This window comes from Leptonychotes weddellii, chromosome 13 (assembly GCF_054177405.1).
Source record: "Leptonychotes weddellii isolate Sample4059 chromosome 13, ASM5417740v2, whole genome shotgun sequence".
NCBI classification, from domain to species: Eukaryota; Metazoa; Chordata; class Mammalia; order Carnivora; family Phocidae; genus Leptonychotes; species Leptonychotes weddellii.
Genome location: NC_138381.1, coordinates 4,418,004 through 4,435,673, shown reverse-complemented (window position 1 = coordinate 4,435,673; position 17,670 = coordinate 4,418,004). Strand labels below are relative to the sequence as shown.

Here is a 17,670-nt window from a genome sequence, read left to right as displayed (position 1 = left end):
AATAAGATTAAATATTTGCTTTTATAGGCTGTCAACATATCAAAGAGGTGCTATAAAACTTATTTATTGGAATAAAAGGAAAAAAATAAAATGTTATCAACTGGCCAGCTTCAACAATAGCAGAAACCTAACAAAAAACAGCATCAATCAAGTAAGAAAAACCTTAGATTTGTGAACCAGAACTGCCCACATAATCTACAACTTTGCTGGTCATTGAGGGATGATAACTGGCTCCAACCCTGGCTCCGGCGATCACAGCCACAGAAACACCAAATACTCATCCTCCACTTTTTTTCACATTTTAAGTATCTCACGTTCAGGGGCGCCTGGGTGGCTCAGTTGGTTGGGCGACTGCCTTCGGCTCAGGTCATGATCCTGGAGTCCCGGGATCGAGTCCCGCATCGGGCTCCCTGCTCGGCGGGGAGCCTGCTTCTCCCTCTGACCCTCCCCCCTCTCATGTGCTCTCTGTCTCTCTCATTCTCTCTGTCTCAAATAAACAAATAAAATCTTTAAAAAAAAAAAAAAAGTATCTCATGTTCAATGGAATATATTTAACTGGCCATCTATTTTTTATTTTAGTGGTACAAAAAATAGTAAATCTTACAATCAATGGCTTTTAAGATTCAATGAAATAAAGTATCATATTTTATGCAGTTAGTTCTTTTCAGAAGTTCCTAAAATAAATTTTTATTAAAATCAGCCCTCAAAACCAGCACTGCTCCACAGCAGCTTGGTGCGGATCTGAAACCTACCCAGAAACCCAGGAAGGCATGGAGCCCACAGCTCCCAGACAGAGCTACTGCTGGATACGCTAGTTCTCTTGGAAAGGCTTGGAAGCCGCTTCTTTACCGCACACACACACACACACACACACACACACACACATCAATTACTGACCCGCCTCCCACCCAGCATGTGATGAAAATCTAGAGTATAGGTTCCACACGCCCAGTTCACCAATATGCCATTGCTCTGACTATGTACTTTGTTCACCAAGAGTTTAGCACCCCACATTTTTCCTACCAAGCCGATTCCCTGGATATACTTGGACTAACAATCAAAAAGGATACGGGCAACAACTGGGGGCAAAATGAGGGTCACGAGAAGTTGGAAGGAAGGGCAATAATCTCTCTGGAAGTGGAAGAATGAAAGCCCCAGGGATGGATCTGAACAGAGGATGGTCCTAGATCCCAAGCACAGCCCCGCCCATAGGAGGCACAGGGAGCGCATGGCCCACAACCCAGCAGAGCCTGAAAACCCCATGGAAAAGGGGAGCCACGATGTGCACGTCCGCAAGCACTCAAATTGCCTGATGATTCCCCCATGGGCTTCTGAGCAGCCAGAGAATTAGTTTGTCCTCCCTTTCTAGGTTTTCCTCTTCAGAAACAGCATAATGGCTGGTCATGATAAGCCCTCAATAAACATTAGCTAGCATCTGCATGCTGGCACCTCCACCTAGGAGAGGAGGGACATGGTAAACCTTTCCAGATCCTGGAGGGTAACAAATTCACCAAGGTAAGAAACGCTGGCTACCCAGGCCTCTCCATGCCTGCTTCAGCAAAAGACGTTCAATGTGCCAGTGAGTTCTTGGGAATGCAAAGAAGTTAGGCAGAACCAGTGGTACCCAGTCTGTGCCCAGCAGCACAGGAAGGGGAGGGACAGCGGGCAGAAGAGACCCTCATTTGGAAAGCTCTACCATGCCCTCCCCCTTTATCCAGAGAACTCCACCTATACAACAGATTTTTGTATTTCTGTTGAAAGTATTATTTAAGCAAAGATTTCCACAACAGAAAAGCTTCAACTCCACTGACCTGGCTCTAACACAGTAATAATGAGAAGTGAAATACAATTTCCTAATTGTGTTAGTGTCCTAGGGCTGCTTTAACAAACTGACTCAAACTAGGTGGCTTAAAACAACAGAAATTTATTTTCTCAGTCCTAGAGGCCAAAAGTCCAAAGTCAAGGTGTTGGGAGGGCCATGCTCCCTCCACAAAGTCTCTAGGGAAGAATCCTTTCTTGCCTCTTCCAGCTTCTGGTGGTTGCTGACAATCCTTGGTGTTCTTTAGCTTGTGACAACCTAAGATGACCAACTCTAACCTCTGCTCCATCTTACCCAGCCATCTTCCCTGTGTGTGTCTCTATCTCTTCTTATAGGGACGCCAGTCACATTTGGTTTAGGATCCATCCTAACCCAGTGTGACCTCATCTTAACTAATTACATCTGCAAAGACCCCATTTCCAAATAAAATCACATCCTAGGGTTCTGGGTAAACGCGAACTTGGGGAGCACCATTCAACACAATACACAATTTTTAAACATATACATTTTTAAATGATAAAAGCACTCCTTATTTTAAGTCGTTAACTTCTTGTAAATTCTGTACCCATCTGTATTACATAGTCAAAGATCAAATATCTTTAGTTGACAGTGGTTTCTAACACATAAGCTTTAAGTAAAAGGCATTTCTATTACTCCTCCATCAAATAATACTATCTGCCGGGATTTCCCAGCCAGTGACCCTTGGACCCCTGCCAGTATGAATGGTCATCCAAGGAGTCTGGGGGTGTGTATATACACATTGTATGTGAAAACTGAGGAAAGCTTCCTTAACTTAAATGAATACTGCTGGGGTCCTCAAATACACATTTGTTTAAAAGCATTAGTAAATTGGGATATCTGGGCAGCTCAGTTGGTTAAGCATCTGCCTTCGGCTCAGGTCATGATCTCAGGGTCCTGGACTGAGCCCCGCATCTGGCTCCCTGCTCAGCGGGGAGCCTGCTTCTCCCTCTGCCTGCCCCTCCCCCTGCTTGTGCCCTCTCTCTCTTAGATCTTAAAAAAATCTTTAAAAAAAAAAGGCATTAGTAAATTGATAACAGCTTTTTGCCACACGTATTTCTGCAATCAAAAAGTGTCAAAAAATAAAGTCTATTACACCCTAAGTCCTTTCCAAGGGAGTCAAAGAAAAGTAAATTAATATGCTGTATCGATCCATTTCAATCTAAGAAACTGGCAAAGACCAAATAAAAAACATCTCATTCACTGCTGGGAGTATAAATTTGTATAAACAGTATGGAAAACCAAATCTGGTAGTGTTTATCAAGAGCTTAAAAGGCACTTGTATTTTTTTAAGCCAGGAATTTCACTTGTACAAAATATATCCCAAAGCAAGAAAATGAGCCCAAAAATGTGACTCGAGAACACTCAGAGTTGTCTGCACTGACGAACTTCCAGAGACAGTACAGGGATTGGTTAAACAGCCTGGCTCCATACAGTGAACAAAGCTCAGCCAATTAAAATGGACAGTTTCAACACAGCTGAAAGTGTCTGAGATAGAAACGAGCTCATGATGCCTTCCAGATGTCTGCATGGCTTGGTCCCTCACCTCCTTCAGGTATTCATGCAAATGTCACCATCTCACTGACAACTCCTCTCTCTCAAACTCCAACCCATACTCCACACACACACACACACACACCACACACACATGCACGCACTATAGGCCCCCTCCTTATTTTTTTTCCTTAGCACCTATCACCATCCATCACTACACATCTTACTTATCTACTCTGTTCACATCACTGGAATTGTAAGCTCCACATCCGCAGGTCTTTTGCACAAGTTTTGTTCATTCCTGATTCTTCACCCACAACATCCTGGCATACAGAGATAGTCAATAAATACCTGCTACATTAGTAACATATCAGTTGAAAAAAGCAGGTTATCTCAGGATACACTACATAATCTTATCTTTGATTTTGTCTCTTAAGAGAAAAAGTAAACACACACAAAGGAAAAAGTTCTGGAAGGAAAGACAACAAAGTATTAACCAGTAATACATCTGATTCACAGGATTACAAGATTGCAAGGTTTTTGGGTGGTGGTTGTTTTTAAATGGGGGCTGAAGAATTGAAGGGCCAGAATTCCATGTATTTTCTAGTATTACTTAATATATTGAATATGCAATAAACTGTGGGATTTTTGTTGTTTTAATTTCAAAACGAGAATCCCATACATGAGAAGGTTTGGACTCACAGTTTGATAGCATAATCCTTTAGGGCAGGTACAGTGGTTCCAAAGGCATCCACACAGCTGGGAGGACCAGCTGCCCTGAAATCTGGGGGCACAGCCAAGAGTTCAAAAGTTCTTTGAAGTCTCTTAATTGATCTTAAGAATTAATACAAATGTTGCATTCTACTGGATAACTTACCTGTGGTTGTCTTATCGTACAAAGGTATTATATTACTTACCAGTTAAATTACTTAACATTTTCCCCAAAGCCACTGCATTAATTTTACTTATCCATAATTAAAATAAATCTAATGAATCCCTATTTCACAAATCAGAGAAGACTATAGTTCTGACAAGGCACTTACAGTGACTCATTTAAGGTCCCAACATAGAGGCCAAGAGCCCCAGAGACTTTCATCTCCCGACTGTCCTTCCAGAGCTCTTCCGACTGTATTACATTACTATATTCTATATCTTATCAGTATGGCTTTTGGTATTATTGAAAGTACATCTCCATTTCTCCATAAAATAAACCAACTGCACATTTTCAAGGGCCACACAATTAACAAATCAGTAAGTTCCATGCATGTCCTCATGTAGATTTATGTCTACAAAATTAAGTGCATACTTAGCTGACATAATTAGTAAGATGACATTTAGTTTTAAAACTGTTTTTAAGTAATAGATTTTGCCTGACAGCTTTGAATAAATTCAATATTTTAAAAATTTACCTTCTTAAAAAAAAAGAAAAAAATTATCTTCTGTCCCTGATTTTTGATATTTGATAAACCAAAGAAACTAGATCAAGTAGAAATTAAGCCAACCTGATATCCTTTCTGCTATTTTTCTCACAGTTTGTGACATTTACACATGTTCACATTTTTTCATTAAAAAGGTAGCTGATTCCTTATTAAAATCTAATTTTTCTGCAGTGAGACAATAAAAATCACCACCTACTTAGACCATCTGCAATCATTCTTGGCAGCTGATTTTTCTTTCCCATAAGGAATGTAGACCTCACCAAATCACAGGCTGACATGTGGGCTCCCATGCCAGGCACTCTAATTACGTCATCACCAAGAAGTTCGCTCAACTTACAAAGTAATAGAAGATTCATCACATAAAAATCATTCTGCTCCCCACTGACAGAGCTCTATATATAAAGGCTAATTTTAGGAATCGTGGCAAATTGATTTAAAGTTCGAGGCTCCAATTTAAATGCCACTGTTTCTCTCCTACAGAAGTTTTGAAGGCACTGTCACCATTTTAGTTCTCACGAGGCTTGTGGTATGTCTAGCATTGCCGCTATTCTCAAGAACCAACTATTACCATAATACTAAGGTGCAGAGCACCCCTTCCGAAAACAGGGTAAGTGGGTAATGGACCCTAGGATGAACATGGGACAACATCCTGGAGATTTGGGAAAACAAAAAGTAATTTAAGTTCTTGAACTGTTAAATAACAGAATCATATTTTATAAATAAACATAGACATTTGGTTTGTTAGAAGGCATAATACGAATGAGTTTTCCTATCTTACAAATCACGAGGACTTGCAAGCAAAAAGACTCCGCAAGAATGCAAATTGTTCTTTGTATTGTCCCTCCACTTGGCGAACCAATTGGGATGATGCGTATAAAGCTAGGAACCACTCACCATAAACGAGAAGAATCTAATAAGGTACCATGATAGCACATTGATACCTCTAACAGACTGGATCATTCACTATGAAATGAACCTGAACCATTACCCTTGGAGTTAAGCTAAAGATCCTTTTGGAATGTACCTGCAGCCTCCTGCTCCCTGCCCCTTCCCCATCTCCTCAAAGTTGCCTTCTCTCACTGTAGAAGAGGACCACCCTTCAGAACCAGGGTGCCCAAGAGAAATGTAGGAGATGGGTCTCTAGACACCAAGAAAAGAACACAAGCCCAGCACTTCGTCAGGAAGGCAGGCAGAAGGGGATTAGGGATGAACACGAACGGGTGGCTATCAATAGGCATCCCTTCAGAGTTTGCTTAGAAACCTGCCGCCTGGGTGGCTCAGTTGCTAAGCAGCCAACTCTTGGTTTCAGCCTGAGCCATGATCTCAGGGTTGCGAGCTTGAGTTCCAGGGTGGGACTCTGCCCTGGGCGACGAGCCTGCTTAAGATTCTCTCTCTCCCTCTCCTTCTGCCTTCCCCACGTCCCTCTCTCTCTCTCTCTCTCCAAAAGAAAAGAAAAGAAAATGCAGAGGAGGCCTCGAAGTTGGAAGTGCAGGAACTCTGCCCTGAGAAAACACGCTCCCAGACCAACCCACCCACCAGAATTATCTGCTTAGGGGTTGTGTCTTGCATTCACCAACCATGGGCGGGAAAAGAAAATTGGTAACCTTATCAAAAGTAGATTCTACTTTCCTAACTTACAAACTCATAGAGAGGACGAAAGGTGATTTCCAGCCCCAGAAGAAAACAAGGAGCTTGGGGGACACGTTCTGAACGAGCGCCCTCTCCAAGGCTGCAGGTGCAGACCTGTGATAAGTACCTGCCCTCACAGGTGGAGCTCATCCGCGCGGCGGAGCGCAGCGACGCGCTGCCCCAGGGTTCCCAGTTCCCCACAGTGCCTAGAACTGAATGAAGGGAAGGAGGAAGACTGTTCCCCGGGGAAGCTAGGATACTTGTATCAGGACTGGGGGTAACTGCGCGTTTCCAAGTTGAGGAAATTTCCTCCCGCCATTCTTCAGACCTCTCCTGCACTAAGAGCCGCGAGCAACACACCGCGCCGGGCCGACGAATGAAAATAGAGGGGGAAGGTGGCGGGGTACTGACCCGACCCGCGGCCCCCAGTCACCTGAACCCAGCGGCCTCCCCGTCAGTCCCCGGGGCCGCGCCGGCGCCGCCGGGCGGCAAACGCAGCGCCTGGAGGCCGCGCCAAAGCTGCTGCAGGAGCCGGCCGCGTCCCGTCGCCATGGAGACCCGGCGGGAGCGCCGGAGGCGGAGCGGTGGCCCGAGGGAGGAGCGCACCGCCCCCGCCACGCCCACTCGACGCCGACGCCCTCGCCGGCGCCTGTACGTAGGGGCGGGGCGAAGGGCGACACCGCCTTTCCGCCGGCCCCAGGAGCTGTTCTAGAAACTTCTGGGGCCCTGCTTCTTCCCACGCCGCACGGCCTGAAGCTGAGAACGCTGCGTGGCAAGCGGGCCGCTGAGTTTCGGCCACTGGCGTTGGGCACTGCGGCGGCCTCGTCCCTCCCCCCTGCTGGCTCTGGGGAAGTTTGTGCTGCTTCCTGTCTGGTTTCCTTGGGGAGAAACTGAAACGCAAAGGCTACAGCATTTGCCCATGAGGAAGGGCAAAGCCACAACTAGACCGAGAATTCCCAGTTTACAGTCCTCTCTGATAGTCCACAAGAACACCCATCTTATAATTCCTAATTGGATTTTTGTCAGTTGCGGGATCACCCCGCCCACCCCTGCGGCGCCAAATACGTGCAGCGCAGGCGCGGGGAACTCTCGAAGGTAGCGGAAGGGACACGCTCGCTGGCCGCCCTGCACTGTGGGAAATGTAGTCCTGGTGCCTTTCCTGCTGCGGTAGCTCTGTGAAGAGTGAGGGCCTCGAACTACTATTCCCAGGACTCCTCGAGGTTTCCCAGGTTACTTTGCAGAGGTATGGCGGGTAGTGAGTGAACGTAGGTACGGAAGGTAATTAAAGCACTTTAATTCGAGTAAAAAGAGCATGGTAGGGAAGAGGAAGCGGACGCAGCTTCTTTCGTGAGCTAACGTTTTCGCCGAACACGCCGTGCAGAATCACCCGTGTGAATGTGTAGCCCTGAGTACACTCCGGCTGGTGTGTATTGGGCAGTGAAGCTTTGCTCTTCGTAGTTGGCACCTTTCCAAAGCGGAGCAGTTTTCTGTGATCATGATTTGTACTTTCTTACGAGCCGCACAGTGTGCGGAGAAGCTGCGCAGGTCGTCGGGGAAGCGGTTGTTCCCGCCACACTTGGTGCTTAACAAAGCTCGCCTGAAGACTGCGCCCAGCTTGAGCTGGGGTGTGCAAGAGCGAAAGAAAACGGTGCAACCCAAGTGTATCCTTGGAGTCACCCGGAAAACCATCTGGACGCAGGGGCAGAGCGCCCAGAGGGGAGGGGACGACAGCAGCAAACAAGTGTCTGTGCACGGTCAGGGACGGGAAACCGGCGTCTCGACGTCACAGAAAGGTAACGGGCGTGATCAGTCTTTCCGCAAACGTGACGAGAGCTGCCCGGGTCCTTTCCCACGGGTTCAGTGCTAAAGATAGGAAAACAGCTCAAGACAGGTCAGAGTTTGAGAATATAGACTACAGTCTTCTTCACAGACTTGAACTCAGATTTCAGAGTTGATTTTTACATAACTTTGTTATGTCTAGAAAATTTTTCTCAACTTTATCAGTTTTAGTGTGGAGCTGTATAAAACTTAACCATTGTTTGAAAGTTTATAATAAGTAGATTTCACAGATGTCATTTTATCTCCGTTGAGTTTCCTGTTCCCTCCCTCAGACATTAAAACTCTATGTATGAGGCACACTTCCCCAATTTCACACAACTGAAAATTAAAACCACATTTTCCTTATCTTAATTTCCTAATAGCCACGTCAGGGCTCTTTAGAACAACCATTCACGAGTATTTCTTGAGCTTCCACTTCCTCTGTGCTTGACCCTTGAACAGATGTTAATGGGTGTGCCAGGGAATTCCTGTGCACAAATGGATGAGCACTTAATGAAGAAAGTAGATACGGAGTGTGAAACAGGGAAAACACAGTAATTGTGCTACAGAGAGAGTACCGGAGAGCGTAAGATAGGTACAGAGTAATTGGGTGGAGTAAATGGGTATTATTGAGGCATAACCCGTATGGGCTGGCTCAGGTAGGTCAACTCAGCACTGCTCTTGAATGACTGCTGTGCCCAAACGTTGAGGTAGACTCTTCGTGCTACAAAATTAAAGGTGTTCAAAACAGCATTTATCTCCAGGTGACACGGGCAGTAATAGAAGGAACACAGATAATGGGAAAGGCAAAAATGTAGCTCTGCCAGGAAAAGTCAGTTGTTTATTTCATTTCACAAGTAATCTGTAGAAAAAATAAGTAAAAAGGAAGCAGACGGTTGAGACATTCATGATTATACCATGCAAAGGTGACTATTGTTAATATTTTGCTCTGTCATTTCAATACGTAGAGTTTTTAACAACATTAACAACCAAAAAAAAAACGGTATGCTATCAATTGTTGTGTAATCTGCTGAATATGTAAAACACATATCATTCATTCGTAATAGCCTGGACAGGGTTGTGAGGGATGACTGAAAGTCCAGCACGAATGAACAGCCTGCGTGCAGAGGGCAAAGGCTCAGATGTCAAAGCGTCTGTGAGGTCGTCCAGCTCCAGCAGCGGCGCTGCTTACACTGCAGAAGGGTCCTACTGCAGAGTCCTGTCCTCACCCGGACCCCGTTCAGAGGCGACAGCCTTCCTGGTGACTCAGTGATGAGTGGGAGCAGTATTCCCAAATGTGGGATATGCTGCCCGCAGAGTACAGAGGGGCCTATCACATCGTGGTACGGGATGCCCTAGTTTCTTTGGTTTGGGATGGGGTGTCTTACCATGCCCCATGCAGTGTACCCCTAAGAGTTTTGCATATGTGGCCGGTGAACCCTGGATCTGCTTTCTGGGCTCATCCCCCCCACACTTGGAGTACATGTGTTTACCAAGCTTCCCGACACACATGCCCCTTGTTACTTTGGGCTCTAATACGATGGCATAAATAGAATGGACAAATGGGATGTTTTGCAGAATGTCCACAACAGTGTTGTCCAAATAAAACGACGCAGTGATGGAAATGTTCTATCTGTATGCGGTCTCTGTATGGGAGCCACTAGGCACACGTGGCCTCCGGCACTTGAAGTGTTGCTAGTGTGATTGAGGAACTGAGTGTTTATTTAATTTTAAGTTAACTTAATGGTAAAATTAAACTCAAATAGCCATGTGTGGTGTGTGGTTACTGTACAGGGCAGCCAAAATCCAGAAGGTCCAGGTCCCTTAAAACGAGGTAATAACAAGTGGGAGACCTAACAGATCCTAAGCAAGGCCGTACACGTGCGCTGTTGTCTGTGTCATGTTCCTACAAACCCTGCTGCTCCTTCTCAGTAGAGATGCCGGATCTGGGCAGGTTCTTCATTTTCTAAGTTTATTCGCTTCACAAATCTGTCTGGCCAAGCGAATTTCTGTTCTAAATTCCATTCTGGTTGTACTGTGTGCGCAGCCAGTGGGGGGTGGGGGTGGCAGGGTGGGAAGTGACTGTCAGAGTTGAGGCCTGTTTCGATCCCTTGGACCGCAGTTGACAAAGCAAACACTTGGTCTGTGAGCAGCAGAATGTGCCCGTCGCTGCCCAGTCTGTATCGTGTTTTCACGCCGGGGGCCTGGATCACTTGTTCAAGTGTTTCTTCGTCTTAGAAAGTAAAGAGGTATTAAAATTGTAATTCTAAATAAAGTATGGATTCCCTGGCTCAGAACTCTACTGAGGTTCTTTTGAAAACTTTCTTCAGGTGGTTCTGATTCACAGGGAGGCTTGGGAGCAGCCGCCCCAGAGCACACGCAGACCCCCACCCACATGGGGTCCCGAGTCCACATGTCCCCCACTAGAAGTGCTGAAGCCGCGAGCGCTCCCGCCTGTCAGGCACACATCTAACTGAGCCATGCTTTCTCTCTACAGTGAAAGAAGCTGGAAGAGATTTTACCTATTTGATAGTGGTGCTTTTTGGAATCAGCATCACAGGTTGATCACAGCAAGTACAATACCTACTCCTAAAATCTTTTAACATTTGTCTTGCTCTTGCTTTGCTTGATCTTCTTTTTCTATAATTTGCAGGTGGCTTGTTTTACACAATTTTCAAAGAACTTTTTTCTTCATCAAGCCCTAATAAGATCTATGGGAAAGCCTTAGAAAAATGCAGATCACACCCTGAGGTTAGTCTTCCAGATGGAATCACACACACTCTGAAGATGGGGAAAAAATGCCGGGGGAGGGGAGGGGGGGCGGAGCCAGAACACACATATTGGTTCTGAGAGTAGTGATGTTTATATGATGATAAAGTCATATGGCTGGATTGTGATTATGTTATTAGCTCTCTCTTCTGTACTTGAAATGCTTTAGGACCCCCCCAAAGGTCTGTGTAGCGGTGTTTTCATCCTAATTATACAAGAGAGTCACTTGTTTTCGTAGATACTAAATGCTTAGACCTTGCCAGAGTATTAAACTCTTGTGGTAAGTTTCTAGCCCTGTAAAACCTGATCCGTGAGCTCGTGATCATAATAGTAATTATTGACACTCGCTGAAGGCACATTATGCACCAAGCACTACACTCAGTGCCTCGTCCTTCTTGGCGCTCACAGAAGCCGTTTGTGTTAAATACTGCGACTGTCCCGTTTGCAGAAGGGGAGGCCGACACCTCAGAGATTAGGCATTGCTGAGATTGCTGAGCGGTAAGCGGGACAGCCAGGACCTGAGCCCAAGTTTGTGTGACTCCAAAGCTTATGTGTTGAGCACAGCATCCCCCGCAAGGAGGCTGACGTATGGAAAAGTTGCCCACGTTCTGTTAGGGGTCCTGCCAGAAGGAAGGCTTTCCGCAATGCCTTCCGGTCACAAACAGCGCAGCCATTGTAGCACCAAGAGTTCCTACTCCCTGGGTGGAAGGCTTCAGCGTGGAAAAATATTACCCACTGAAATCGTAATCTTTGTACCTCGAAGGAAAACAGCAGATAGCACCAAAAATTATCAGGGCAGCTTCTCACACATACCCGTGACGGGTGAGGTACGAAGCTGCAGGTGCCCTCAGAGCAGGTGCCCTGACTGGTTTCCCTGGGGCCTCACCTCCGCTTGCTCCACCTGTTTCTCCAGTCCTGTCAGGGAGGAGACCTCAGGCATCTTGCTCTTTACATCTGCTGATTTCTTACCATTGGACTCTGGGCCGTCGGTGAGAACCATGAAGGAGGAGGCAGGGAGACACATCTCTGAGTATGTGGGAAATGAGCAGGGCATAAGGAAGGTTCCAGTTACAGTTCTTTTTTTTGGAAAGGCTCCAAAGTACTTGCATTTTAAATCAAGAGGAACTACATTTCCATGTCATTGTCAGTTTTCCTGTTAGGAATCATGGTTTCATACCTCTCGATCTGAGGTGATTATTGCGGGCTTCCCCCGGTATGTGAAAGTGGCACACTCGTGTGAAAGCTCTCGTTTAAGTCAAGGGCGTGAAGCAAGGGCACAGCCACCATTTCCTGAAAGCAAAAGGCTTTTGGATTTTGTTCAGTTAGCAAACAGGTACTAATGTAGGATCTTTAGAGTGACGTCGTGAAGCGAACTTTTGGATAGCTGGAGAAACCTGTACTCGTTATCTTTCACTGTCTTTAGAGACTCAAAAAATTGTGTCGTTCTTGTACCTTTGAGTATTAGACCCCATGAGATAACATTTCACTAAAAATATTCAAATGCGTGTTTAAACGTTTGCCCACTTTGTTGTGCCTGGTTTTTGTGGGAAGTAGGAACACCTGTCGTGAAGCCATGGTTCACACCACGGAGTCACGGACTAAAGTGTGCACAAAAGACGTACTTGTGGAAGCAGGTTTTTCATCGTTGGGAGTTGTCATTTTGAAAGGGTCCCAGGCTTAATGATTTGTTTTCTTAAAAAAATCCCTTGATTTGTCAGAAAATATTTCTCTGGGAAGCGTGAAAGGTGGAGGCCTTACCGAGTCCCGCGCTGCGTCTGTCCCACAGGTCATCAGTGTGTTCGGCGAGCCCGTGAAGGGCTACGGGGAGGCGACACGCCGCGGGCGGAGGCAGCATGTCAGGTACCGCGCTTCGCGTGCGCTCCAAAAGCTCGGGGTCATTTTTAAATGACAGGAATTGAGGCTGTGCTCTTTCGTTTTCTTGACAGTTTTATTGAATATGTAAAGGATGGGCTGAAACACATGCGCGTGAAGTTCTACATCCAGGGCTCTGAGCCTGGGAAGCAAGGAACAGTGCATCTTGAAGTGAAGGAGGTGTGGGGACTGGGTGGGGACTGGGTGGGGACCGAGGGCTCTGGGGCAGCGGGACGTAAGCCCTGGGGACAAAAGTTACACCTGGAAATATGTTTGTTTTCCAGAACCCAGAAAGTGGCGAGTATGAATTTCGATATATATTTGTTGAACTTGAGCCCTACCCTAGAAGAACTATTGTCATTGAAGATAATCGATCCTGAGGTGATTGCGGAACCCTGGCAAGCACGGCTTCCGGGCAGATGTGGCGTGGTGTGGACCCCCAGCCCTGCTCTTCCCTGCTCTTCCCTGCTCCTCCCGAGTCTGTAGAATGAGATAGGACAGAGTGTGTAGCGCAGAAAAGTGAATGCAAGTGGGTAGTCATTGCATTTAAACACGGTGAACTGGAGGTTCTCTTGTAGAGGGCAAAATCATGAAGTAGAACATAGTTTATGCTATCTCTGAATCGATCATGGACGGTATTTCTGCTCTAGTTAATATCCTCTTTCATGATAAGAAATCTTAATTAAAAATTTTACACCATGTAAATAAGAGAAAAGAGTTGACTATTTTATGCTTTTATGTTGTATAACTGTATAAAATCTGTGAAATAAAGTCAAAACTAACAAAAAGATGTCAGAAGCCGCTTGTTTCCATAGACATCGGAATCCGACTTGAACACGTGAGAACGTTTGAGGACTGTAGGAAGTTCAGATGACAAGTGCACATGATAAACATACTCCACGATGCCTGTGGAAAGGCTGTAGTAATGTAGTGTATCTCGTACTTCGTCCTCGGTGAGTGGGCACTGTGCAGTGGGAGAAGCCCACACCCGCTGGTCGGGGGGACTGGGCCCTCAGGTGCGCATCAGACCTCGCCGTCCTGGCTGGTTAGTACGACAACGAGAGGACAGGTGCAAGCATCCGACCACAGACGGCATCATGGAGTGTCCCCACGCCCTTTAGAAGGGGCACACCTCCCAACTGCCAGAGGAGCATGGAGACCAGTGAGCGTGGTGCCAGTATGTTAGAATGACTCTGGGAGATGACAACTCTGTTTTACGTCAAGCATTGACGGGCGTTCTAGAGAAAAGTGACCCTCACAAGAGTGTAGTCGTGACTGTGAAGTGCCCGTGCACTGGGAGAGGTCTAGAAATGTCCTTATCTGTGGGGCACGGGGGTGCGGAGGGCCTGGTACATCATGTGACAACAGCGTTAAGACTTTTCTCCAGTAGCAATGGAGAACATCAGAAACGAGCAGGAGTGGAAGCAACCGTGTCTCTAGTTTAGAAAGGGAACTGGTGGCTGTGTGAAGAATGAGAGCCAGGGAAGAGGCCAGTGTGAGTAACGGACAGTTCAGACGACACAGTGAAGCTGAAGAAGGTGCTACCATGGAGACATGTTTAGGGGGTAGGAGAACAGGACTCTGCAGCCAAGTGGGTGTAGAGGGAGTGGCCCAGAATAGCTCTCAGGTCCCCCTGGAGTGATCATAGTAAGTTCAGGAAGGGAGCAGAGGTGGTAAGTTGTGCATCTAGCTTAACGAGCACCTGAGTCAGCCAGGTGGCTGGTCTAGAAGCAACAGGACAGTCGAATCTGGAGCTCTGAACGCTCTCTGGCCTAGAGAAGGAGGTCGGAGAGCCCTGCAGGGAGGAAGCAGCCGAAGCTGACGGGGCGAGTTGTCGGGTGCAGCACGCAGGGGCCGAGTGGGGAGGGCACACCACCTCGCAATCCCCCCATCCCCTATCATGGTTAACAGACGCTAAGGATTCATGTGTCTCCACTTCGAACTTTGAACTTGTTTTGTCTTTTATTTTTTTGGGGTTGTTAAAGGTGAAAGAAATTTGGGGGCATGCAAAAGAAAAGAAGGCAAAGAAGGAGACACTGAAATGCAGGGAAGAAAGGGGACACGAGAGCAATGTCCCAGGGGACTGCATTCAGCAAACTGGAGGGAGGCAGGGGTCTGTGCGTGTGACGAGTTTGGAGGCATCCCCGGCCTGGGTATGTCACCAGCCAAGAAAATGCTCAAAGTGGGGTTGGGACTTGGAGAGGGGGATGAGGTTCGGAATAGCCTCGGAAGGACAAGAGAGGAGCCTGACCAGGGAGTCGGGGCCAGGGTGAGATCAGCCCCAGAACGTGTGTGAAATGGCAGGCAGCACAGACCTGCGACCCGCGGTCACAGGGACGGAACGGAGCAGGCAGCTGCTCGGGTCCTAGGTGTGAGGCCGCGGCGCTGCGGGAGAGCGGGCTTGTCTCTCGGGCAGACTGAGCGTCTTATAGAAGATCCGGAAGGGCCTCGCCTGCCCAGGGGCAGCGCTCACGGGAACGGGGCAGGGAGCCGTGCAGCGAGCCTCCCGTGCAGCCCCGGGCCCAGACACAACTGCACTGCACAGAAGCCCGTGACACGCCAGAAAGGATGCGCTTCTGCCGGGGCATCCAATACCCGGGGGGGGAAGCAAGGGAGTGGGATCCCTGCCCCACACCACACAAGCCTCCATTCCACGTAGATTAACCCTTTACAACGCACATCATCTGTGACATTTGTGGGACGGACTTCGTAAGACAAAATTAGAAACCATGAAGAAAAAGATTGATCTTACGATTCAGAACCTAATCAGAGGAGCACCTGGGTGGCTCAGTCAGTTGAGCGTCCGACTCTTGATTTTGGCTCAGGTCATGATCTCAGGGTCCTGGGATCAAGCCCCGCGTCAGGTTCTGCGCTTAGCACGGAGTCTGCTTCTCCCTCTCCCTCTGTTCCTCCCCCAACTCGCACTCTGTCTTTAAATAAATAAAATCTTTAAAAAAAAAAAAAACCTAATCAGAAAAAAAAAAGTAAGCCACTAATGAGAACACTTTACAGCCCATATAGCAAAGAAAGGATTCCTTACAACGAACTCCAACAACCAGTGAGCAAGAAGCAGCCACCTAGTGTGAAAGTAGGCACCCTCCTAGAACAGCGACCAGTGAAGAGGAGACACGTGGAACTGATGAGCTTCGGAGAATACCTTCAGCCTCGCTCAAGAACATGCCGCATGGGTCACTGGTTTCCATCTGCCAGATCGGTAAACACTTTGTGGCACCTGCTGGGGAGCTCGCTCTGTACTGTTCAGAAAAGTAGGAAACGCCAAACGTCCCCTACTCAGGCCTTCCTCCCACTAGGAATCCAGAACACCTCAGCGCACACACCCGTAACTAAGCGTAAGAGCAAAAGACTGCAAGTTTGGACGGAAGCCTGAAGAAAGACACTGTGATACACAACTTCAGTCTTCATGTGTTATGGTCTGAAAGCTTGTGTGTCCCCCAAATTTCATATGTTGATGTCATAACCCCCGGAGGTGATGGGGTTAGGCCGTGGGGCCTTTGGGAGGCAACTAGGCTGTGAGGGCGTGGGTCCGGTGAATGGGGTTAGTGTTCTTACAAAAGCCCCCACAGGGCGCCTGGGTGGCTCAGTTGGTTAAGCGACTGCCTTTGGCTCAGGTCATGATCCTGGAGTCTCTGGATCGAGTCCCGCATCGGGCTCCCTGCTCGGCAGGGAGTCTGCTTCTCCCTCTGACCCTCCCCCCTCTCATGTGCTCTCTCTCTCTCATTCTCTCTCTCAAATAAATAAATAAAATCTTTAAAAAAAAAAAAAAACCCAAAAGCCCCCACAGAGCTCCCTGAAGCCTTCCACCGTGTGAGGACACAGCAAGAAGCCCACGGCCCAGAGGACAGCCCTCCCTGGGCCCTGCGGCCCCTGACCTCAGACTCCCAGCCTGCAGAGAGGTGAGCAGTAAGGGTCTGGCTGTCTTTAAGCCGCCCGGTCTGCGGCATCTTCTTAGAGCAGCCCAGACCGACTAAGACACCTGGGCCCCGGGAGCGGAGGCCCTCGTGGCACAGGTCAGGGGCCAAGCGAGGCGGGGACCCCCTGTATCTAGACAGTGTGAAAGAAACGGAACCCACGCAGCTACATACCTCAGCACACAGGATATTCACAGATATTTTGAGCAAAACAAGGCAAGTTGCAAAATACTAACGTGCATGTTGACATTTTTATGAAGTCCAGAAACACTCAAAAGTAAATAAACTTACTGCTTGGTGATGCATCCCTACGTGGTAAACCCTATAAAGAGGTGCAAGGGAAGATCAGTCCTCGTCTGGGCGGCGGGAGGGGAGCCTCGTGGGGCTGCTCACGGGCAGGAGCTCAGGCTGGACACTGCGGCCGGGGCTGTTCACGCTGCTGTCTTGCTCTTCAGCTGCCGCCACACGCAGGCAAATTCACGCAGGTGGCAACGAAGCTTAATTAAGTGCGGGGTCCCTCACTGTCACAGACCCCAAAGCCCAGCCCTGCACTGGGTATTCCCTTTCTTACAGGAGACTTCGAAAACTGCCTAAGACGTGGGGGCCTTGAAGCCCACCCCTGCGGGCAGGTGATAACTTTTATCCGCGCCAAACATTTCAGGATGGAAACTTGAGACCACTTCCCCCACCAGGCCTGTGTTCCAGGCCTGAGTGGGTCCTTCAGCCTAGTCTCAGCCTTCGATTCGACTTACCTGGTTACCCTGAATCCTGAAGTCTCCCCAAACTCCAGGCACTAGCAGATAAACAAAAACCTTCTTTTCTGTTCTTCCCCACTGTAATACCTTTCACTGTTGTCCTCTCTGTATCCTGAATTGTATCTGAC

General features: G+C 47.7%; 2 protein-coding genes across 4 annotated transcripts in view; one reads left to right on the top strand and one right to left on the bottom strand.

Moving 5' to 3' along the window:
• Nucleotides 1–6,999, bottom strand: part of FBXO15 (F-box protein 15) — a 47,219-nt gene extending 40,220 nt beyond the window's left edge. Inside the window, exon 1 of the mRNA XM_031038366.2 lies at nucleotides 6,833–6,999. Coding sequence (XP_030894226.1) covers nucleotides 6,833–6,951 — 119 coding nt within the window. The 5' untranslated portion in view covers nucleotides 6,952–6,999. The remainder of the gene's footprint in view (nucleotides 1–6,832) is intronic.
• The window catches only part of TIMM21 (translocase of inner mitochondrial membrane 21), a 68,373-nt gene extending 54,725 nt beyond the window's left edge, over nucleotides 1–13,648 (top strand). The window contains exons 2-7 of one of the 3 annotated variants that reach the window (XM_081801019.1): nucleotides 7,813–8,192; nucleotides 10,715–10,777; nucleotides 10,871–10,968; nucleotides 12,773–12,846; nucleotides 12,933–13,038; nucleotides 13,143–13,648. In XM_081801019.1, the coding sequence (XP_081657145.1) occupies nucleotides 7,895–8,192; nucleotides 10,715–10,777; nucleotides 10,871–10,968; nucleotides 12,773–12,846; nucleotides 12,933–13,038; nucleotides 13,143–13,238 (735 nt within the window). In that variant the 5' untranslated portion in view covers nucleotides 7,813–7,894 and the 3' untranslated portion in view covers nucleotides 13,239–13,648. Of the gene's footprint in view, nucleotides 1–7,090; nucleotides 8,193–10,714; nucleotides 10,778–10,870; nucleotides 10,969–12,772; nucleotides 12,847–12,932; nucleotides 13,039–13,142 lie in introns of those variants that run through there. The other 2 variants (XM_006742644.3, XM_081801020.1) reach the window with 2 other exon arrangements.
• The last annotated feature ends 4,022 nt before the right edge of the window (nucleotides 13,649–17,670 follow it).